Source organism: Corythoichthys intestinalis, chromosome 7 (genome assembly GCF_030265065.1).
Source record: "Corythoichthys intestinalis isolate RoL2023-P3 chromosome 7, ASM3026506v1, whole genome shotgun sequence".
NCBI classification, from domain to species: Eukaryota; Metazoa; Chordata; class Actinopteri; order Syngnathiformes; family Syngnathidae; genus Corythoichthys; species Corythoichthys intestinalis.
Genome location: NC_080401.1, coordinates 21207420 through 21232282, shown reverse-complemented (window position 1 = coordinate 21232282; position 24863 = coordinate 21207420). Strand labels below are relative to the sequence as shown.

Genomic DNA, 24863 nt, shown 5'->3' with positions numbered 1-24863 from the left:
GGCTTGAGATAATAATTTCGAGTGATGACAGCACTCTGAGCACCTCATTTACTCCAAAATGATCCGAAGTGTTGCCATTCGTTTAGGCTAGCTTCGTGCTGGTTTTTTGTACACCCCTTTGTTATTGAGAGAGTTGGTATGCTCCATTAGCCGCGGGGAGATAAACGAGTGACGTCCCCATTCAAAATTAATATCTCAATAAAAGCATAATACTGAATCTACAAAACCTAGCTGACCTCAAATTTACCTATAAAAGAATTGTAAATATCTCTAAAACGAAAGCAGCACAAACAAAACTTTTAAGGCAAAAACGATTGACATCATTTTTATATATATTTGCAACTATACGGAGGTCCGTAGAGATGGTTACAAAGCACATATAGCAATGCAAAGTGTCATCCTTTTTTTTTTTTTTTTTTAAACTTCCGGGTCATCCTCTTGCCGTCTTGCTGTGTGATTTTGCTGTTGTATTGCGTTATTTTGTATTCGTACATCGAGCCTTTTGCATTCGTACTGCCAGCCATTTGGTGTTGTGCTGCGAGCCATTTGCTGTCGTGTTGTGGCAATTGGGGTTCTTGCTGTTGCCAATTTGCAATCGCGCTTTAGTAATTGGGGATCGTGTTGTGGCAGTTTGCGTTCGTGCTTTTTTCTTTTGCAAAGCGTTTGCAATTGGGGTTCGCGCTTTTTTCTATTTGCAAAGTGTTTGGACTTTGCATTTCGCCTGACACCTCTCAGCCACTGTACTAACTTGTCTAAGATCTCAGTTCCAACTGAAAAAAAAAAGAACACAAAATAGTTATTGTTAACTACTAACATCAAGTCTTTCTGTCAGCCAAACTCTTAGAACTGAAAAGAAGTAACTCCTTAATGGTGTAACAAATGTAATTTTCTGTGTTGCATTGCATTTCATTACTCTCTGGGGGTATGATTGTTTTTGGTCAAACACAATGTTTGCTGGATTTAACTTTTTAAACATACAATTGTTCGGTAATTAGTCGGCTCCTAATTAATTTATGCACTCTTGTTTGATGTGCAGTATAGCAATACTATGAAAGCAACTGTTCTCATCCTTTGCATAAATTTATACAATTTGGTACAGAGTTCAAAAGAAACAGGACTTGGTTATGAAAAGTACACACACATTTAAATAATGTGCCCCAATTTTGTTTGTGTTTGTTTATAGTGGGAATATTAATGAATTAACATTTTAAACAATCCGTCATTATTGTTGTTCTGCTACTTATTTTTAACAAAATTATTCTCTAATAGACCACTTTTCTTAATATGTGCATCATGTTCTTCCCACTTTGTTCACTGTACACATAAGATTAATTACAAATATGAGCAATGATCAAAAACATGGTAATCAAATAAAAACAATGAGTTGGGAATTGCAATTGTAATGCAATACGATAGGGTATCAGTTAAAAGTGTGTGTTTGTGTGTGTGCGTGCATATGTACTCTACATATACATGGACTTTGTTCAATTCACTGATAAACACATTATACACTTTTGTTTTCCCATTATAAATTGTTACCATCTTCAGACTTAATTGATACCATTCACATTCTGACTTGTCCTTAACCGTGGCAGTGCTATATTAGCTAAGGGTCCAGGTAGACACGTGGGTCTGTAGACTCAAATTTTCCTTTTTTAAAATGTAATTTATTTGGGATGACGATAATGGATATGAAGAACACTGAACATACCTACTCATAATAAACACCTTAAACAGAAGTCCACTTATTCTTAAAAACTATAGATATTATAATAGAGACTACACGTATTATCATTTAATTATTTATTACTGGCTTGGGATGTCTTTTGCCCATTATTTCAAAGGACCTTCATGATTTATTTTTAAGGTTTTGCCATAGAATGAGATGTACAACATTTTCTTTGCGTGAGTTCTGAATCATTGTGTGGCTGAATGATCAAAAAAGGCTCTTTCTGTTGACCTATTATCGAATTTCACCCACCTTTTCGGGTCCTTTCTTTTGTGCAAGCAACAGGTTTACATTATGGCCTGAAGGTGAATGTGCAAGTTTGTATGTGTATGTGCAAAGATTTCCAATAAAAAAAGAAAAGGGAACAGAACTATTTTTCTGTGACCAAAAGTGCAGCATTTATGCATTCAAGGGCAGGGTATTGTTGGGTTCAGGGTACAAGCCACGGAGTTCTGTGAACACGAAATATCTTCTTTTATGTGTCATTTTTTCATTATGTTCCTTCTCCTCTCCCTTTCTCTTCTTCCTCCAATAGTTTCCCCTGATGGTTATGATGGGTTTGAGTTGCTCTCTTTTTTTATGTGTTTTCATGTGTCTCTTTTAGTATGAATTTGGCTCTCACATTGTTAAAATTGTCTGCTTGCACTTCATCATTATGTGTGCTTTTTTTCGCTATCCCTGACAGAAATCTTATTGAAAAAAATGTAGCTTTTAGTTTCAATGTTTTGTGATAAGCTTGGAATGAGGGACATTACTATTGTAGAGGATACAAAAGGGACCACAGTCTGGAGAAGCTGTTCACATTTTAAGCACAACTTTTGTTTCATAAACACTCATCATTCCAGTTATTAGAGCTGATATATAATATATATATAAAATATATATATTGATGATGAGAGAGACAAAACAAGTGTAACAACTTTGTCCTCCCATCTTATTACCACTCTCTCTTTGTCTGTTTGCAGGGCTTGTTCATCTTCCTGATATATGGGGTGTACAACACAGAGGTAAGTCTGCATTGTGTCTCAAGGCTGACGCAGTGAATGAGAGAAATGACAAGTTTCTGATGGGCTCCATGGTTAAAAGCTGTGCCGGTTTGGGGGTTGTGGCAAGTGTAAGTGTATGTGTGTTTGGGTGTGTGCGCGCACACGCGCATCTGTGTGAGACGGTTGATGGTGGGAGGAGGGCTGAGATGGAAGGGAGGGGGACATCGTTTCCACGCAAGCGTCCCACTGCCCTTCATGCTTGGACTAACTTATATGCATCCGAGTCCGACCATTAAACACTGACACGGCGTCATTCTCAGCCACTCATTGCTCACCCACATTGCCTAATATTTCACTGCCTCTTTAAGTTTTTAAACTCACGGCCCTCCATTTAGAATACTGACAAAGCCGTGGGCCAGTGTTTGGCGAGGTCCCCAGCAGTCTCCATACAGGAGACGGAGGAAGAAACATATGCAATGAAGGACTGAGAACATACCATACTACATTATTATCATTTAGATAATGCTTGGCTTGCTGGAATAGAGAAAGGTCCAACTTAATGGATGAGATCCACCTTATGAAAATCACTCTTGGTCAAAAACAAAAAAGTCCGAATGTCTTATAACACTGTTCATGCGAATTTTCTCAAAACTGGTCAGGATTTCAGGTTTCATCACGTTAGATGTGACATCAGAAATTTAATCAAACAATTTTGTTGGAGCAATCCTGGCCAACATTGTGCAAGACCTTGCTAGGAGTATATTGGATATATGTATGTATATACAAGGGTCTAAATAATTTTTGAATTTGAATTTCATGATTAAAATGTAATTCATAAATAAAAAATGGATCTTTTTAAACTGCATACAAATCATTAAGATGTTTTAAAGTCTTTTGTCATATAATATATACTACATACACCAAAAGTCGTTGAGTGCCAGTGGTGCGCAAAGACTTGTGGGTACACCTTTAAGTGGCACCGCGACTGTACATTGTTGGTGATCTGCATCAGTGTGCTTTGATTAAAAGTATGTTTAAAGTGAGTCTAGCCTGATATGCTAAGGAATACTGCTTCAATGTCAAAAAATTAATGAAGCTGGTTTTCCACCTTTATAAATATGGCATGGAATTGGCTTGGCCTCTAATGTACTCAAAATGCAGCGTTCCTATTTATTTTTCTTTTTTTTTTTATTATCATGACTAATTAATTACCTGAGAAAAGCTCCTCATTTTTCATTGCAATTATCTTTTCCTTGGTGGTCACCTTGTATTAAAGCGCTTTGATGACCTTTTATTTCCATCAGCTCCAAGGATGTCGGCAGGTGTTGTCGGCTATGCGGCTTTCATATGTTAATTGTTTAATTTAGCATCATTGCAAAACCTTGAGTGCGTGCTCAAGCCCTTAAACACATAACGCTAATCTAAAACAATGCCCTTCCCCTCATTGTCAAATGATTCATTAAGTGGTGTCATGTAATTGCCTCAACAGGAGGATTCTTTTGATATCAGTGGAATCTCAGGAACGTCCTTCCACAATTAAATAATGGATGATAATTTCTCCAGCATTTACACTTGTTGCATGCACATCTTGTCAAATTTAGTAGGCTTGTTATGAATATATTGTGCTGGCTCTGTTTATTCTGTCCTGCCACAGGTGTTGGCCAGTAGCTTTTATGCTTATACAATACAGTGTATCACAAAAGTGAGTACACCCCTCGCATTTCTGAAGATATTTAAGTATATCTTTTCATGGGACAACACTGACAAAATAGCACTTTGACACAATGAAAAGTAGTCTGTGTGCAACTTATATAATAGAGTTAATTTATTTTCCCCTAAAAAAAAACTCAAAATATAGCCATTAATATCTAAACCCCTGGCAAAAAAAGTGAGCACACCCCATAGAAACTACGTATATCCCTAAATGTCCAAATTGAGTACTGCTTGTCATTTACCCTCCAAAATATTATGTGACTCGTTACAGGAGTGCTGTCAGCATTGGTGCAGAGGGGGGGTCAGCCTGTTAGTGCTCAGACCGTACGCCGCACTCTACATCCAAATTGGTGTGCATGGCTGTCACCCCAGGAGGAAGCCTCTTCTGAAGACGGTACACAAGAAAGCCCGCCCGTCTCATCAGACCGTAGGACATGGTTCCAGTAATCCATGTGCTTTGTTGACATGTCTTCAGCAAACTGCGGGCTTTCTTGTGTACTGTCTTCAGAAAAGGCTTACTCCTGGGGTGACAGCCATGCACACCAATTTGATGTAGAGTGCAGCATATGGTCTGAGCACTAACAGGCTGACCCCCCCCCCACACACCTCTTAAAGCTCTGCAGCAATGCTGACAGCACTCCTGTAACGAATCACATGAAATTTTGGAGGGAAAATGGAAAGCAGTACTCAATTTGGACATTTAGGGTTGTACATAGTTTCTATGGGATGTACTCACTTTTGTTGCCAGGGGTTAGATATTAATGGCTATATTTTGAGTTATTTTGAGTGGAAAATCAATCAACTCGATTATATAAGTTGCACACAGATATACTATATGTGGCGGAAAACACTCAGGTGACTTGAAGTTCCGCTCTAAGACCCCCCAATTTAGCTAACTTTCAAAAATTGTCCGATATGCATGTGTGTTACAGTACATCATTAGAAAGCTTAAAATCTCAATTTTCTGGGGGAAGAAAAATTTTGAACAGGAGGGCTTTTTTTTTTTTTTTTTTTTAATTGTTTTTTAAACAGCAAAGCCCTATCTGGAGGTGAGAGCACGCAAGAGCAGAATTACAGACACCATGACTTTAAGGAGATATTATCGAGTACTCACCTTGTTTCGATTCAAAAACTTCATGTAGCTTGTATCATTGAGTGTCAAGACACAGCTGTGAATGGCCACAGCTGGATTTTTGGGGGATTTTATGGGTGAAACATGGTAATATAACGAGGGTCGCGATGCAGAAATCGCAGACATCAAGGAGTGGTCAAGATTTTCTTTTTCATATATATACCCTTTTAAAGGGTTTTTTTTTCTATTTTTTTGTTTGGATCGATTATTTATCATCTAACATATCGGAGAAAATGCGACAGTAACAAAAAAAAAAATACAATTAAGCAATAGTTATGAGGTAGCTATCCGTGACTTTTTTACAGACGCCATTTTTTTCATTGTGACATAATTTGTTTAAAATTTTAAAATATGTGAATGAATAATTTTTTTTTAAGTCGTTTTTTTAAAAAATGAAATATGAGACATCATATCATCATATTGATTCTAAGCTAAAAACAACAGACATTATGAATAATAAATGTAATTAATTACCTTCGTTTTGTGGCTGTGTTGAAACAAAGCGGTTGTGCGACATCTGTAAACAGGGGTTTTCAGGGTAAAAAGGACAAATTAAAAATAGTTCGGGGGCTTAATGAGCCATGAATCTGCTATGGCAGCATATAGACATGTTGTTCTATCAAACACAACAGTTCTTTTGGCTTAAAATACAGCAGTTAAGTTTAAAGAGGGTTGCAAGAGCAGAAACTGCTTTTTCAGTCTTGTCTGTGTTTTCCACCATATACATACATATATGTATGTGTATATATATATATATATATATATATATATATATATATATATATATATATATATATATATAATTTATATTAAATGTAATTAATGAAGTATATGCTGTCATTGACTTTTACTTTTTGTCATTGAAAATCATAAACTGAAAAAACAATGACAATTTTATTCATTGACATTTGCTTTTTTTTCATTGAAAAACAAACGAGGAAAAACAATGTCCATTTTTGTCATTGACTTTTTGTCATTAAAATATACAAACTACTTTGTATATCATGTTTCTAATGTCAAGTAGTTATCCATACAGTATGTAAATGATATTATATATTACAACCGATGCCAAATCTGTCTTACACTTTATTCTGAAATTTTGGAAACAAATCAGTTCTCTCTGGTACGTGATTTTACAGTTTTTATCTGGAGTATAAAAATGTAATCTGTTCTGCAAGGGCAGTCCCTTTTCCTCCAATAGCTCCATTTGTTGGTCTCGCCGCTCTGTGTTGACGGATGATATCTTGAAGTCGTCTTCTTAGTTTGCCAGCAGTACGTGTCACTTTCAAGTCCCATTAGCCACCAGGACACACATGAGCAACTTCACTCATGTAGGCACACACGTTTCCTTCTTTCAGCTATTTTCTGTCAGCATCCACATACGTCTGCAATTTTAAAAATTCTCTCATTTTGCCTAAAATTGATGCTTTTTAAATGTTGTATATTCATTACATGAACATTGTTTCCCCAAGCACAAGATTTCACACATGCTTAAAAGTATCTCTTTTGTTTTTTAAGGTTCGGACCACGGTCAACAGGATTAAGGAAAGGAGAAAGGCGCTTAATTTTTCAGTATGTAATCCTTTATCATTACGTCTGTGTTGTCACGCAAGCGCACGTACATGTGTGAATACACACACCCTAGCACACGTGCACTTGCACGCACGCTAACTCAATTTTCCAATTTTCTTTTTGTGGGGGAAACAAAATCCTCACTTCAGCAATGCCAATGAGAGCTGGCCACAAACAACCTCTTACATCTACTATCCTCTTTCTAGCGGACAGTCCATGTGAGATGCCCTTATACATCAAACACACCAACACACACACACACACGCACACACTCCATTATGGCCCTCCCTTTCCCCCCTCTTCACGCTGCCCATTGCGGCACCTTCATCCCAGCAATGTCAACCTCTGTGCTAGGTTACAAGTTTCTAATCCAGGACAAGCTGTCCCCTGACATTAAAGTGTCAAACCAGTATTTATACCTCGTGGGATGCTGCTGAGATGCTACCACATGTGCGTGTGTTACATGTATCTGCCTGGGCAAAGCCCTTTTCAGACCATTATGAACATTTCCAAAACCCTGGTTCTCAACATTGCACACTCCTTTGCCCACCGCCACCACAACCACCGCCACCACCACATACACACAACCACCGCCACCACCACATACACACCAACTTTGATTTGTCTCTTGTTATGGATCATATTAACTTTACTCCACTTCCTAGGTTATGTGAGTGAAGGCTTTATGGCCGCTAACTCTGTGTCCTATCCCTCCCACCGCGCCCTGACCCACACATACACCCACCAGTATTCCCCACCTTGCACCCATCAGGTCATTGCAAAAGGAATGAAACCATTACAAAGTGCAGATTGATTTTCAAAATATCATGTGCCCCTCCACTTCTTTTGACGCCCCCACCACCTCTAAGGTTGACACTGTAAGAATGTGAACGAATTAAATAAATAAATAGATCAGATGAGTCTGCTGGGCTGGATTGGGGGCTAACGGGGCCCAATGCCATTGGCGGAGCTTGATATATTGGCTGCTCAAGGCATCAGTGAGGTCCCCTCCACCATCTACTGTCATTTTTACTGCTTGCTCCTAAGGTGGTGGTTTTCCAATCTAGCTGGGTTACGCTACTAGAATGCATTTTTTTTTTGACATCGCTGCCACCTGACGGTTTTTAGCTAATGCTGTTTTGTGCCATAAATCCTCTCTGAAATACCGTATCCACCTGTCCTTTGGTTGCATAGGAGACATTTTGCTCTAGATGACCGCACATGCCCTCATATATCCCCTTGTTGTAAAACACAGAATTGGGTATTGTGCCTCGCATGGAGAGAGATAAAGAAGCTTTGCTAGTATTACTGTATAAATGGAGTCTGTGGTAGAGTTTGTTGTATTTGTAATGATCAAGGGATTAGCCTAATAAGATCATTTACAACAGATTGATTTCATTGGGTTAAAGTAAATTACAGGAATGTTCACATCTTGATTTTTCAAGTGCATTTTAATGTCCGTAAATACAATTCATTCTGTATTGAACAGCTGATGAAGTGAAAGTATGAAATTGTAGCAAAAGTTTATTGTTGTAAAGACATTTTTACTAATGAAACCAAACCATTCCCTTCATTCCTCAGTTGTAATATGGCCCATCACATGACTAGCAGTTTTTCCAAGTCCCTCGGGGTTTAGATTTTAAACACACACATGAACACGCTGTCACTTTGACCAGTGATGCTTGCCTGTTTGATATCAAGTACTGACCTACACTGACCTCCCTCCTTCATGTACACAGTCAAATTGCTTTTTGAAATAAAGCTGTCAGTTTCTCAAAAAAAAAAAAAAAAAAAAAAAAAAAAAATTAAATAAAAACCCCTTCACAACACTTATACTCAGTGCCCCTGACCCAGCTGAAATATTCTTAGCAATTGAATGCAAAATTAATTTTGCTTAATCCAGATCTGGAAAGGACATAACATGCTTGGGTTTCATTTTACATTAATTGGCAAAATATATAAAATTAATCAACTACCTGAGTAAATTATCTCATTGTTTTACAAAGCACATATTGTTATCCATATAGACTCAATATCACAGAGTGGGAACTTAGCTCATTTTGCCTGCACACCATTCATCTTAATATAACACATTTACATTTTGAAACTTAATTACAAAATCAGACTTTCATGTTATACTTTTCTAAAAATACTGTGATAAAAACAAAACAAAAAACGCACACACACAAGTGATGTTTTCTGTTGAATTTGTGAATAGAAATATTAGATTATTAAATTTTACCCTTGCAAAGCCTTAGATCTGTATAGTGTATTTCAAAATCAGAAGAGAAGTCCCAAATATGAAACAATATGCAACACAATTCTCACATTATTATGTGATACAGCAATCGAGGCCACCCAGTTTGCAAAATTTCGCCTGTTTTTTTTTATTTATTTATTTATCTATTTATTTATTTTTTATTTTTTAACCCCAAGATTTCTGTTAAAATGATCAAACAGGCTGTGAATTTTTCAAATATGGACATGCAGCTTTTTACTGATGGGACGGCAGTTCAATTTGTAATTCTGTTTTTTTTTTTTAATTAAAATTCAGAATCGATAAATTAGGAATTTAATTGGAGAATTAATTAACTCAGGAATTGCAACACTGGTGGCAGAAAATGTTTATCACATTAATGTCCGTTTTCATCAAAAAAGAAAACGATATCACATCCTTAATTTAAGCCGATCCTATAATATTGTACTGACGTTAACCTTCGTGTGGTTACAGAACTGCGCCAGTTCCCGCCCATCCACCTCAGGCACTAGTTCACGTCCTGTCAGCTTACCAACCCCGAACCAGGAGGAGGCAAACACATTCGATAAGTGCAACACCCAGGGCCAGCAGAAGGAGGGAGACTGTACCACAAGTAAGTTGTGAGAGTAATAAAATACATGTAATATAACAAAATTTAAATTTTCTCATTTAAGTCTACTGTCTCATGGCCATTTAATTTAAAAAACATTTCCTGTCTAACTCATAAGGTATCTTAGTAATTTTGTAAAAATTTTTCCTCAAAAATACTCCTTAGAAAAGTAACGCGTACATATTTGAATTGGCATAGCAACATGAATTAAAAGTCACACAGAGATATTACACGATAAACGGCAAAAATGCTTTACCAGCTGAATTTTTTTCTAAATTTACATTTTCCTCATTAAATGCTCAATAAATATGTCTTGCTATAGAGAAGTTCTTTATCATAAAATAAACATCAGAAAGTGTTCAAAACTTGCATTTGTAAAACCTACTCCACCAAGACAACAAAAATGATCGCAAAATAGTCGCATTTCCTGACATTTTTTCGGTAAATATCCACGATCCCCAATTTTTAATCACAGGCTTTTGTAAAAATACGGATTGATTTGGGCCATGTCTACACCTAAAAGAGTTTTTTAAAACCAAGGATCCTGCTCTAACACGTTGGGGAAAAAATGATTGCATCCACACCGGCATGTTTGTAGAAAAAAAAGAGCTTCCACAGCCAACCACGTTTATTAATTTTTAAGTACATTCATAACAATGGGCGAGAAATAATTGTCCAAAATAATTGTCCATAATACCCCCATCCTTCACATGTGTTCTTCAATATGAAGCACTGCAAGAGTTTGTAAATAAATGGAAGCAACAAAGCATCTAATTTTCTCCAAATGTAAACATTGGTCCCATGTGTGACGTAGGGTCAAAGTTTGTCGCAGTGTAATTTCCACAGTTAAAGCTTCGGTTATCAGTATCCACATGATGGCGCCCCAATGCAGAATTCGCAAACTTTCACCCTGCACGCAGTTTTCAAGAACCCTCATTTTAATGTGTGTGTGCACGTAGATGATAGGCCAAACCATAGAAAAAGTTTTTCTTTTTGCCAAATACCCTGCTACGTGTAGACATGGCCCAAGAAGAAAGCATAGTTCTTTGGAAAAAAAAGTTTTAGGCTGTCTGGGGACATGCCCACACCAAGCAGGTTTTTTTAAAACCAAGGATCCTGCCCTAATACATTGAGAAAAAATAATTGCGTCCACACCTGCACGTTTGTGTAAAAAAATACCTTCCAAAGCCAACCGCTTTCATTCATTTTTAAGTACATTTATAACAATAAAATAATTATCCATAATAACATTTTTCAGAGCAAGAGTTTGTAAAAAAAAAAATGGAAGCAAAAAAGCGCCTGTCTAATTTACTCCAAGTGTAAACATTGGTCTCATATGTGACTGAGGACAAAGTTTGTCACAGTGAGTGACGTTTCCAGTTAAATCTTCGGTTATTAGTGTCCACATGATGGCACCACAAACGCAGAATTCGCACTTCTTCACTTTCCCCATCATTCTTAAGAACTCCGGTCTAGGCGTGCGTGTGGATGATAGGCCAAACCGTAGATTTTTTTTTTTTCTTTTTGCCAAATACCCTGTTACGTGTGGACATGGCCTGGATCAGCAGTCAGATTGCTACCGAGTAATTGGATAGTGCTGCAATTGCGTATCAATGGACTGAACAGGTGTTCATACATCTGTGATGATAATGGACGTGAAGGCAGAGACTAGGAGGAAGTGTAGAATGACAACAGATCTGATGAACTTGAAAATATCGCTAGTGATGGTCAAATCAATGGGTATTACAATAACCGTTAAGGTTTGGACATCAATTGATCGATCGATCGATCGATCAATCAATCAATCAGGAACATTGATTGTTGATGAGGTTCAATGACACTATTGCAGAATGAATTTTCAAAAAAATATATATTAAAGCCATTATCTGATTAGAATCAGCATGAAAGTATGATTCGAATAATACCAAGTTTGTTATTTCATGACAACTAATACCATTGATGTGGTCATTTAAAAGGGTCGTGAAAGTAATAATAGTTTTGGTCAGCGATTGTAATATGGTAGGTCTCCGGATCTGATATTCTAACCCATTTTGCCATTACATTTGTGCGAGGCAAAGGCCTCTAACTTGCTTATTTTCCTCACCTATTTTAATAAACAAGATATCTTCAGAAAGTATAGTCGATGATTAAAAACTATGACTAGTATGGAAGAAAATACTGCATAATCAGGGGTGCACATCATTTTTTTGCCCAGGTTCTCAGAGGAGGACCTGGAGATGTGACTTGGTCCTCCTTGAGCTTGAGAGCCGACCCGCCTGATGCGATAAATTTATGACAAGCTTTACTTAGAGCCAATTAACTTTAATTAATTATATTAACAATTAATGCTTGATTAACATCAACTGGCACAACAAAATTGCCATTTCTTTGAAGTGAAATGTAAAGAAATAAAAAGCACCAATTCAAAATAAAGGGCATTATGCGGTTCCCACATTAACTCCAAGCCTTTTTAAAAGTGGGATGTCCTCCTCATAAGACCTCATTGAACGTGCATGTTTAGCTTTGTAAAATGCGAGCAAAAACACGTTTGTCAGTGCATGTCGCTGTTCATTACCTTTATTCCGCCCTATTCCGCCACTTGTCCATAGGGCGAGTGGGGTCCTGTTTGACATCGATAGTTTGCTTAATTGCCACATGCTCTCTGTTTTTTTCGTGCTTTTCAAAGTTTGGATGGCTGAAATTCTTTGACCCTACATAAAATGCGCTGCTCTTATCGGCGACATTGGGATTCTCACTACACATTTTGTACCGCATTTCCGTGCGAGCATCATTTGCTTCTAGCCATGGTACCTTCTGTAGCCACTTTTCAGCAAAAGTCCTTTTTTTCGGTAGCTCCGGTGACGTCTCTGTCGTCTGTCTGTCTTTTGACGGGGTTGGGGGAACACGGAAGTAATTACTCAGTGTGGCCTGCCTCTTCGACATTTTGAGAAGTTATTTTCTCGTGTCCGCCGCAAATACAGTGGTCAGCCATCGGTACGCAAAAGCGTATGGAAGCTGTTGAGGGCCAGCGCATTTGTCTACGTCCAGTACGCATGCGTGCATGCGGACCACTTATGTGCACCCCTGTGCATAATTCATTCACACAGTTAAGTTGAATTTGTGTCCTCAAGCACGCCACATCAATTATGGGAAGTTCCCTACACATTTGTACGTACTTTGAATCCTTGCACATACTTTGAATGACTTCTTTGTTCATTGAAGGAAAAAAAAAAAACAAGGAAAATAATAGAACTTCTTCTGTTCATGTTTGTGGACAGTCAATCACTTCCGGGTTAGGGTTGTGACCACTTTCACTCATGCCAGTGCATCGAAATGTATACATACCTACTATTTGCCAATGTCAATATTTCAGAAATACAACAGTAACCAGGAGAACTTTTAAATACAACCAATTTCCCCGCTCTTCAGCAGCTGGCTTATCTGTGATACATTAGTGCAAGGCCCTCTGTATCTGTTGAGAGAAATCAGACTTCAGAAATATCCGGTTCACTGTAACGCTAACCAGACACTCTGACATCAATCTCTACGGCCAAGCTGCTGAAGAATACCGTTTATATGACTGTATAAGAATGGTGAATTACCAATTTAAACCATGGAAAGTTAAAGAAGAGGTTGGTTTAATGACACAATTTTAAAACCAGATAATCGTTCTAGATTTTAGTGAATATATAAATTTACTAGTATATATAGTGACTATAGTATATATACTGTACTTAAGCCATAATGTATGATGTCAGTTGATCAGGTCCCGATCATCATCAGTAACAAAACCTTGCAAAAGAATGAAAATATTGCTGGGATACAGTAAGCTTTAAACTAACACTTTCGTACTCAATCATGTCAAATCAATAAGGTAAGTGTTTATATTAGGGCTGTCAAACGATTAAAATTTTTAATCGAGTTAACCACAGCTTAAAATTTAATTAATCGTAATTAATCGCATTTCAAACCATCTATAAAATATGCCATGTTTTTCTGTAAATTATATATATATATATATATATATATATATATATTCAACATACTGTACATAAGTACTGTATTTGTTTATTATAACAATAAATCAACAAGATGGCATTAACATTAACATTTTGTTAAAGCGATCCATGGATAGAAAGACTTGTAGTTCTTAAAAGATAAATGTTAGTACAAGTTATATAGAAATTTTATATCAAAACCCCTCATAATGTTTTCGTTTTAATAAAATTTGTAAAATTTTCAATCAAAAAAATAAACTAGTAGCTCGCCATTGTTGATGTCAATGATTACACAAAGCTCATGGTGCTGAAACCCATAAAATCAGTAGCACCCAAGGGCCAGCAGAGGGCGACAAAACACCAAAAAACACAAGTAACCAGTGGACATGAGACTTTGCTGTCATTTAAATCTGTTTGAGCCGGGCATGTGTGTTAATTGCGTCAAATATTTTAATGTGATTAATTAAAAAAAAAAAAAAAAAAATACCGCCCGTTAACGCGATAATTTTGACAGCCCTAGTTTATATTTCTATTCAATTTATGTTTACATTGTGTTTAATAGAAGAAAAATTATTGGACAGAGTCAAAATTAACTGAAGAATAAAATTTCTGCCTTTAAACGTGTGTTGCTTATAAAAATTATGTCAATCGTTTGTGCTACCTTTGTACTTGTTTGTGCTGTAAAAAGTTTTCTTTGTGCTGTTCTCATTTTTTCGATATTTAAAATTCTTTTATAGGTCAATCTGAGGCCGTCCATCCCCCAATTTTGATAAAAAAATGGCTACAAATTGTGTCAATCGTTTGTGCTATGTTTGTGCTGGAAAAAGTTTTGTTTGTGCCCCTATAGTTTTTGAGATATTTACAATTAAGTTATAGCTCAATCTGAGGTCAAACAGCCCCCCATTTTGATAAAAAATGGCTAAAAATTGTGTCAATTGTTTGTGCTGGTTTGTGCTCAATAAATTTGTGTTTGTGGTGCAACGGTTTTGTAGATATTCTGCTTTTATTTTGTAGTGAAGACACCACACAGCCCCCCATTTACTGCAAAATAGACCCAAAGTGGTGGCATTCGTATGTGCTATATTTGTGCTACTTTGTGCGGTAAAAGGTTTCATTTGTGCTGCCACGGTTTTGCAGTTATTACATTTTTTTGTGTGTGTTGGTGACGCTATGACTACAACATTAAGAAAAATGTGTAATATCGATAAAACAGCATTTATGCTTGTGACGCCATCAGTAAAAAATATCATGTGTGCTATCTATAAAACTGTGGCAGCGCAAACCAAAAGTTATAAAGTTTTTAACAGGACAGATGAAAGGTAACATGTCCGAGTCGAATAGGAGTGAAGGGGTGGGGGGGGGTGTCAGTTGATCTCTTGATGACCTAAAAAAATAATTTTTCATAACTGCAAAACTGTGGCATAACAAATGTAGGATAAACAAACAGCACCAGTTCGGGTCCATTTTGCACTAAATGGGGGGCTGCGAATGACGTCATCACTCGAAATTAATATCTCAATATCTTTAAAATGATGGCAGCACAAACGAGAATGCTTACAGCACAAACTAGCACAAATGAATGGCACAACTTCAGGTCCATTTTGCAGAAAATGGGGGGCTGCATGACATCATCACTACAAATTAAAAGCAGCTGCCGTTGCAGCACAAACAAAAAATTTTACAGCACAAACCAGCACAAACAAAACAAACGGTTGACATCATTTTTATTTTTAATTTTTATTTAAATCAAAATGGGGGGCTGTTTCACCTCAGATTGACCTATAAAAGAATTTTAAATGCAATTGGACCTCGATATACGATAGCATCGACGTACGATCCTTACAACATCCGACATAAAATTTGACTCATCATTTTTCTCGACATATGACGACATCCTCGAAATATGACGATTTATGACAGTGTCACAATTTTATTGTTTTCCCGCAAGACGGACGTACAGCGGATTTTCTTGTGAGAGAAATCAACATGGGTCTCAAGAAGGTTAGTCCAGGTGGTGAAAAAAAAGGAAACTGGTGGTGCTTACCATTGAAATTAAGAAGAAAATTATAGAAAAACATTAGCGTGGTGTGCATGTGAGTGAACTGGCTCGACAATATGGCCTCAAGCAAATGTATTCTCCTCCGATCTCTGTGCGCCAGTCTGTATAAGGTAACAATAAAAATGCTTTTTACTTCCGATTTTTTAATAATATCATATTTTATTAAAGTAACATCGGCAAGGAAGTCACCAGCTTTGTCATGGTTTTAATCATTTATTGCAAAAGCTGGACTACTGTCCAGCGTAGCTGATGCCAACAACAACATGAAAAGTGAAAGTAAAAACTTCCCACTCTTCTGCACCTCTCTCACTCTCTCGTCAGTCACACGGTGCATTCAGAAACGGCATGCAAAACACAACCGCCAAATTAGAACCTGATTGCATACATTATTATTACTATATTATTATTCCAATTTGTATTTATAATTTATTTGTTTTGCTATGTGTACCGTATTTTTCGGACTATAAGACAGTTTTTTTCATCGTTTGGCAGAGGGTGCGTCTTATACTGCTGAGCGACTTATGTGTGATTATATACGGTTGGGTTGGGCCGACTTCTCTCTTGCTAACTTTTTAAAAAATATATATATATATATTCATATAATTATTCTAAAGCGGTGTATAGATGTTAAATAAAATAAATAATTTGGATAAAGAGAAGGCGCTGTGCATGCCTGCGCACATGAACACAGTGGCCTTGCTCTCTTTTAAATCTTCCCCGCCCTCTGCGAGCATCCTGGTATTTCCTTTTCAATATGGAGCAGCTATAGGAGTGAAAAACAAACTAAAGACAGGGGAATTGAAAAGCAAACAACTGTGGTAGGAGTGGGATATGGAAAGATTCAAATTGATTGTTGAAGATGCTATAGGAAACGTGTGTGGGCTTCGCTGAATGTAAAAGAATGTGGTGCTTTGGTCTCATACGAGAAATATATTTAACAAACTTTTCAAGCGTTATTTCGTTGTTTAAATGCATTTATAATGATCAGAAAAATATGTAGACTATTTAAACATTGAGAAAACTTGCGTTTTTTTTTTTTTTTTTTTTCTGCCAGCTCGAGGAGATTAAAATAAAATCCAAATCCACTATCCGCCTGTTAGAACAGACACGCAACTATATATGATATAAATGTTTATTGAATATCCATCTTACAGTCTTGTTTAACTGGGAGAATTCTTTATAAAAGACAGGCTTTAATTTGTTATCATTATGCATATATGCACCCGCATTGTCACCAATGTGATCACACAAAACGCAACCATGCATCGAATCCCTGCATTTCCTCCTCCTGAGTCCTCACAAATAAAACATAAAATTTCTCTTTGTTTTTTTTCGGGCTCGTGCCTACAAATAAAACGTAACATTTCGGGGGGTTTTCGGGCTCGGGCTAGCAAATGAAGTTGATTGATCGTGCTCGGGCCGCGTCGGGCTTTAATACCCGCTGGCCGTGCTGGATTTTTTTTGGCCCGATTTAACTTCTAGCTTCATGTAATGTTAGCATACCGTACACCTATTCAGCCTGTTGTTCTCTATTGTATTTTAAATTGCCTTTCAAGATGACATGTCCGTTCTTGTTGCTGGAGTTATCAAATAAATTTCCCCCCAAAAATGCGACTTTTACTCCTGTGCGACTTATATGTTTTTTTCCTTTTTCATTGCGCATGTTTGGCTGGTGCGACTTATACTCAGGTGTGACGTATAGTCCGAAAAATACAGTAATTGCTGTTTGCAATTGTGTCCTGCAGTATTTATTAAAGTTTTAGCATAGGTTTTTTTGGGCTGTGGAATATATTCTTATGGAAAAATCCCGCTCGACATACCACCATTTTGACTTACAAACCAGGTCCTAGAATGACTTAAATTCGTATGTAGATGTACCACTGTATCTAAAAAATGATAGCAGCACAACGAAAACCTTTTACAACACAAACCAGCACAAATGTAGCACAAACTGTTGACATAATTTGTATGGGATTTTTCTTCTGAAATTCATGGAGGTTGCTTAAGATACTGTACATTTGACTTTTTCCTGAGAGAGCATAATCATTTACAAAAATGAAACGTGCTATGGCGTTGCCTGATACAGTTGACCCTGTCCTTTATTGGCATGCAATTTAAACTAAAATATACTTATTGTTTCTGACTCCAGACATTCATTCAGCTATTTATGTGGAATAATGTTTATTTTCACAAATTACAAGTATCATTGTTTGTGACATGAACATGAACCATAATAGTATTTTACATGGGGTGTGTGTTCAGCTCCATGTAGCCTTCACTCTGCGATACACAACCTTTCTTTTGCAGGTGATTTGCATGGTCCTCCACATTCTTAATGCCTCGCTCACTCAGTGCACAGTCGTTAGTGTCACTGCCTGTGTCACATTTATGCGAATGAGACCATGCTGTAACCAGACAAATGAGGCCCTGGATCACAAATAATGTGTTTAATATTACACAATCACTAAAATAAATGTTTGGCAGATAAGATTATTCAGACCATTTGCTGCTTCAATCTACTCCCGTCTCAATGTTACCACATGCAAATTGTGTGTGCATGATTGACTGACTTTATGGCCGAGCACTCAGACATACAGTACAGTACATATTTGATATATATTAAATGTATCAAGGACAGACTGATAGGGGAAGGCTTTTGACAACTTATAAATTATAACTAATCATAATACTTCTGAATATAATCATTTGATTACATGAAGATTAAAATGCACAAAATTTAAGTACATGTTGGATAAGGGATGCTCAAAATTTTAATACAAACTAAATCTAATAGTCTTATTTTCTGTTGGTTTACAAACTATACTGTACATGTTTCATTAGTTAACTATGGGGGTATGAGCAACCATTGTTAAAATTTAATAAACTTCACTGATAGTGATTTCTTATCGGACAATAATTAGTGCCACTTTGCAAAGATTTTTTTACCCCATGGAGTTTTATACAGATATCAATCAGAACATATTGTTCGCTCTGAATGATTTTATCATCTGTATCTGCATACGAGGTCAATCTCCTCTTAATATTTCATACTAATATACATTACTTTAGATCCCTTTTTCATTTTTCTGTTTGGTGTTTGCATACTGCATATCATAGGACATACAGTGGATAATGCTAAGTGGGCACACTGAAAGAAAGAAACGGAAGAGAAGGACGTGCCAAAGAATAGGGGTTGAAGTGTCGTGGCAGTGATGGGGGGATTGAATTGAAAGGCTAAAGGTTATGTGGGTGTTTGTGTATGTGCATAGGTGTTGCATTTCTGATGAGTTGGCCCCACACAATGACTAAGTTGAAGGTTGTGAGCCTTTTTAAAAAGGAAAAACATGTCAGGTCTCTGTGTGAGCACGTCATTCTCTTGCTTTGTTAAAGCCTCCATCTCAATGAGCAAAGACCAAGCAGTTATCTCATGGTGTGAAATAGAAATCACATAATTGTCATGTACCTTTTAAAAAATACCATATTTTTCAGATTATAAATTGCTTTTTTTTTTTTCTTCTTCTTCTCTTCCATAGTTTGGCTGAGGGTGCGATTTATATTATACTGTGAAAATATTTACGGGATGACCTGAGCAAAATGGCATTATGATTATATATTGTGTACTCAAAATAAGAAAAATCTGGAAAAACAATATTTTAAAGATTATTTTTTTATCGGAACAAATTTGCAATAATTTTAAAAACCTCATGGATAAATACGACTAATATTTGGCAGGTGTAACCTTTTCCTAACATGTTCCTTTGCGTCCTTTGGAAATATGGTTCCTTCTTTTGAAAAAGTGGTGTGATCTATTGCACTCATCTTTTCTAGATTTCTAGATGCTAAACCGATTGTTTGTCAGCATATATACTATACATTTGGTTCTCTCCTTCAATGTAACCTCCTTTGACACAACTAAACTTGTCATGCATAGTTAAGCCCAATTCATTGACATGCAACAGGATCCCATGCTGCAACACAATTTTGTAATGACAGTATCATCTGGGTGCCATTTCCCCATGTGCAAGTCCTCACCAGAATAGCCATCATAAGTGCTGCACCATCATGACAATGTTAAGTTATAATATTTTCAACAGTGTGGCTCAAGTAAATTGTAATTATAATTTTGAGGTACATTCCAGTTTATATGCACAACTAGAAACATAGTTAAATAGAGTGTAGTGACACATGCATGGATTGACATTCTTAACTGACAAGGGGACATTTTGCCTATATGAGTGAAAATATAATCATCAGTCGTCGTACAATGATTTATTTTATTGCTGTTCAGTGTTCACTTTTGTTTTATTTTTTTTTGAAGAAATTTAGTAATATAGCTTCCTCATGTGGTAGATTCTCTCACCTCATTGCAAACAAAGTCTACACCCATCTGTGATGGCCATGGCTCTGCAATTTTATTTAAGACCGAATTTTCAAAATTACCTTAGTTCACAGGTGCTAATAAAAAATATTGACCTTCATTTTGGGATTTATTGAAAAAAGCATGACACATGTTGTTAGGTTTTTTACCGATTTTCAAATACCAAGTTTAAAGGGGAAATATGTCGCATTCTGAAAATCACATAATTTTGTTTTTTTGTATTATTACATAGTGTATGTACAAATAACATGTCACTCTCTGTTAAATATTTTCCGCACTTACTGAAGAAAAGCTAATTTTACTTGCTCATGCAGGAGTTCCGAAGACACTCGGTCAGAAATTGTCCCCACCAACTTTTAAGCAACTTTATTTGCATTATATAATAAGTTCAGCTATGTACTGCATGTAATTTAGATTGTCTTCCCATATGTTGTAAAGATGAAATTGACCTGACCATGATTAAGTGAAATATTTTCATTATGTTCAGACTTACATTTACCACTTTTCACTTGCTGAACGTGCCAGTCCATTTTGTTATTTTTTTCCCCTAAAAAATAAATAATATCAATTTTTTCCTAGAGTTCACTATCAGTTTACGGGACAGGGGGCTCGGGACCGATCGGTAGGGGGCCTATTTTAAAAAACGTTAAAATTCAAGGATTTTCAAAATCAAAGCTGCTAGCAACCTAAAACCAAAACAGGCACCTCCCTTAGGCATATATGACTCTCCATGAGGAGCGACATAGAAAATATTCAAAGTCGTTCTCTAATAAAATCCCGATTAATTATTTTTTTTATACAAGTATAACAAAAATGGCTATAAAATTCTCCAATTTTACACTAGATGCACAAAAATCACCGAATGCAGCGATAATCAACTCTGTTTTCAGGATCAATAGCAATATTTAACATATCATATAAGTTTTTGCCCAGAATAGCAATTAAAAAAATATATATATATATTTAGAGCAAGTTTTCAACAGCTAATAAATCACTCAATTTTCAGAACAGAAACTTAATACTTGCGGAAAGCATGCAAAATCATCTTAATTTTACTCAACAAAATCAAAATTTGCATTTTTCTATATACAATCACAACTTATTTAGGTTGTATTCTGCTATTGTAGAAATACAAAATCCAACATGGCGGCTGTCGCAAAATAAAAAGCTTTTTAAGTAGAAAATTCTTGTAAATAAATGCTTAAATTGTGACATTTCTATAGATATGAATGTAAAACAATCAAGATTCTCTGTTAAAAGCAAAAAACAGGCAGTAGGGAATGGGACGTACTACGTCATTGTTTGGACGCGCCTCCATGCTGGCAATATGATTCACTTCCGGGCCGGCAGAGTCAATGCGGATTGTAACGTGTGGTAGTGCTAAGCTAACTCTTTCGGTGTTTTAGAAAGAAAATATGGGTGCTTATTGTTGCGTTACCGGGTGCAACAGCGTCTCCTACGACAAAAAAAGGGGTTAGGAAAAATGGACTCACTTTTCACCGTTTTCCTGCATGGAGGACCAAATATCAGATCACGAAGGTACGACGGATGGCTGGATTGCAGCGGTTCGTCGGAAAAGCATTTATGATCATATTTCTGCTGGAATGACAGTGTGTTCCTGTCATCTCTACTCTTGTAAGTTGAACGCTTTATCCACTTTTGGTTTCAATACGTTTTTGTTTTTTTACACCGTTGTGTAAATCTGCCTCGGTAGCAATGCTCGCCTACTACGACTCACCTACCTGTTGTGTTCCTAGGTAAACCTGCTGACAACACATCCTGATTGGTCACTATCTCTCTTCTTGGATCATTTGACAAAGAAAATTTGTTCAATGGAGTGGTTCCATTTGTCCTGTGTCGGACTCAAACAAGCCCCTGCAGCAGACGCCATCTGGGTCTGCCCTTCTCGTCGATGAACTGCGGGCTTTTAACTTGTGAAAATGCAAGAACTTTAATGCACATATTTATTCTGCCTGGCTATTTAACTATGGCCAGTGACGTATTTATTTTTTTTTTTTTAAACCACTTTGACAAAGACACGTTTCATTGTAATGTTGAATTTATATATTCTATTATTATTTTTAAATTATAATATTCTTATTTGCACTTATGGAGACTTTAGACTGTCAATTCAAATAGTGTTGGAAAAGTTGCAATACCTAAAATAGAAATGCAAGAACTGTAAAGTACATATTTATACACCTTTATTTACCTAAGGCCACTGGATGTTTTTTAACTGCTTTGAAAAAATACAGGTTTTGTTGTGATCTTGTATTTATATAATATATAGCTTTTTATAATGTATTATGTATTATAATATTTGCTGCCCCCTGCCAGAGTGTGGGCCATTTTGTACTAAAAGGATTTTAAACTGTCAGTTCAAATACTGTGTTGGAGACTAGTACTTGCAATACTTAAAATGGAAATGCAAGAACTTTAAAGCACATATTTATCCTGTCTGGCAATTTACCCAAGGCCAGTAAATAGTGTTTTAAACTGCTTTGACAAAGACACGTTTATTGTGATCTTGTATTTGTGTATTACTTATAATTATATAATATTTGCTGCCACCGTCAGAGGGTGGGCCTTGTTTGCACTAATTTAAAGATTTTAAACTGTCAATTCAAATATCGTATTGGAGAAATTGCATTACTTGAAATAAATCTATTGCAACTTATCAGTCCCAGTTCTTGTCTACAACACTGTCCAAAAATTGTCAATGCATATTCCAAATTGAATAACAAAATTAAGTCACCTGACTTTGTAATTATTACACCTGTTTATTATGAAGACCTGAAGTAAACAACAAGCAGTTACAATTTGTCAAGAAGTTGTTCAAGTCATGTTTTGGTATTCATATTTTATTGACTTTTCACAACAACACTTGGGATCGTGTTTGTAAGAGCAGAGCAAACTGAAGTTTCAGCGTGCACTCTTCGCCTTTCCAACCTCTCATAACGCTCCGATGTGGTGCGCTTGACCTCAGAATAACCCAAGAAGAGATATGGTGACCAATCGGGATGTGTTGTCAGCATTTCATATGCAGGTTTTCCTAGTAACACAACAGGTAGGTGAGGAGGAGGAGAAGGTTAGCATTGCTACCGAGGCAGATTTACACAACAGTAAAAAAAACAAAACAAAAAACGTATTGAAACCAAAACGGATAAATCGTTCAACTTACAAGAGTAGAGATGAGGGGAATACACTCTCATTCCAGCAGAAATATGATCAAGAGAAATGCTTTTCCAACGAACCGCTGCGCCCCAGCCATCCGTCGTGCCTTCGTGATCTGATATTTGGTCCTCCATGCAGGAAAACGGTGAAAAGTGAGTCCAGTTTTCCTCGCCCTTTTTTTAGTCGTAGGAGAAGCTGTTGCACCCGGTAACACAACAATACACACCCATAATTTCTTTCTAAAACACCGAAAGAGTTAGCTTAGCACGACCACACGTTACAATCCGCATTGAGTCTGCCGACCCGGAAGTGAATCATATTGCCAGCATGGAGGCGCGTCCAAACAATGACGTAGTACGTCCCATTCCCTGTTATCGTTCATTTTACGTAAATATTTCAAGCTAAAGTTAGGGTATTGTATAATCAAACATGGCAGCCGTCACGAAACGAAGAGTTTTTTGAAGTTGAACAAATGCATGTAAATACATGCTTAAATCATAGAATTTCTATAGATATCAGTGTAAAACAGTCTATATTTTTGGTTAAAAGCAAAAAACGGGCAGTTATCGTTCATCTTATGGAAATATTTCAAGCCAAAGTTACACAAATTTTAGCCATTAATTTTTTTTCCACAACATTTCAAAGTGCATACAAGATGCTATTTAATATCATAATGACCTTGAATCCTCGACCAAATCACTCTTGAAACACTCCTGCCTGCTTGTATGCAGTAAAACCTTCGTCCTATTTCAACCTAAATCCGGCGTTAGAGTTTATCATAGTGAAAGCCAACTCAACGTTCTGCATGGGTCGGTCCCCTACGGGAAGGCGTGGCGTGATGTCTGTTGGAGCTGTCTTGTCATCTGATGCTGGCGTCTAGGATTTTTATTAAAAATTAAAAACCCAATCCTTTTAACCTGATTCAGATCCTCTGAAAGATGAAAAGTAGAAAAACTGACCCTCTAGTAGTTCTAAAATGGCTTCAAGGCAACCTGTTTATGCATATTTGCCCAACCACTGCAAATTAGTTTTTTGCAGCTGTTCTGCATTTGAACGCTACACTGTCAAGAGCCGACCAATGTCCTGAGCATAGAATCCATTCATAATTCAAAATAACAACACAGCATAAGCTAAGGCATTGTCAGGTATAACAAATTGATGTTGTGAACAGACTGAATTTGTATCTGCTTACAGAGGTTGACTGCATTATACATACTGCAGTTGCCGCTGAGTGCGTAGTAATAGGATGGATGAT

At 36.7% G+C, this 24863-nt stretch overlaps 1 protein-coding gene across 3 annotated transcripts in view; it reads left to right on the top strand.

The window, feature by feature from the left end:
* Nucleotides 1–24863, top strand: part of LOC130918774 (adhesion G-protein coupled receptor D2-like) — a 138689-nt gene that overhangs the window by 51922 nt on the left and 61904 nt on the right. For all 3 annotated transcript variants that reach the window (XM_057840818.1, XM_057840817.1, XM_057840816.1), the window contains 3 exons: nucleotides 2695–2736; nucleotides 7079–7132; nucleotides 9864–10002. In XM_057840818.1, the coding sequence (XP_057696801.1) occupies nucleotides 2695–2736; nucleotides 7079–7132; nucleotides 9864–10002 (235 nt within the window). The remainder of the gene's footprint in view (nucleotides 1–2694; nucleotides 2737–7078; nucleotides 7133–9863; nucleotides 10003–24863) is intronic.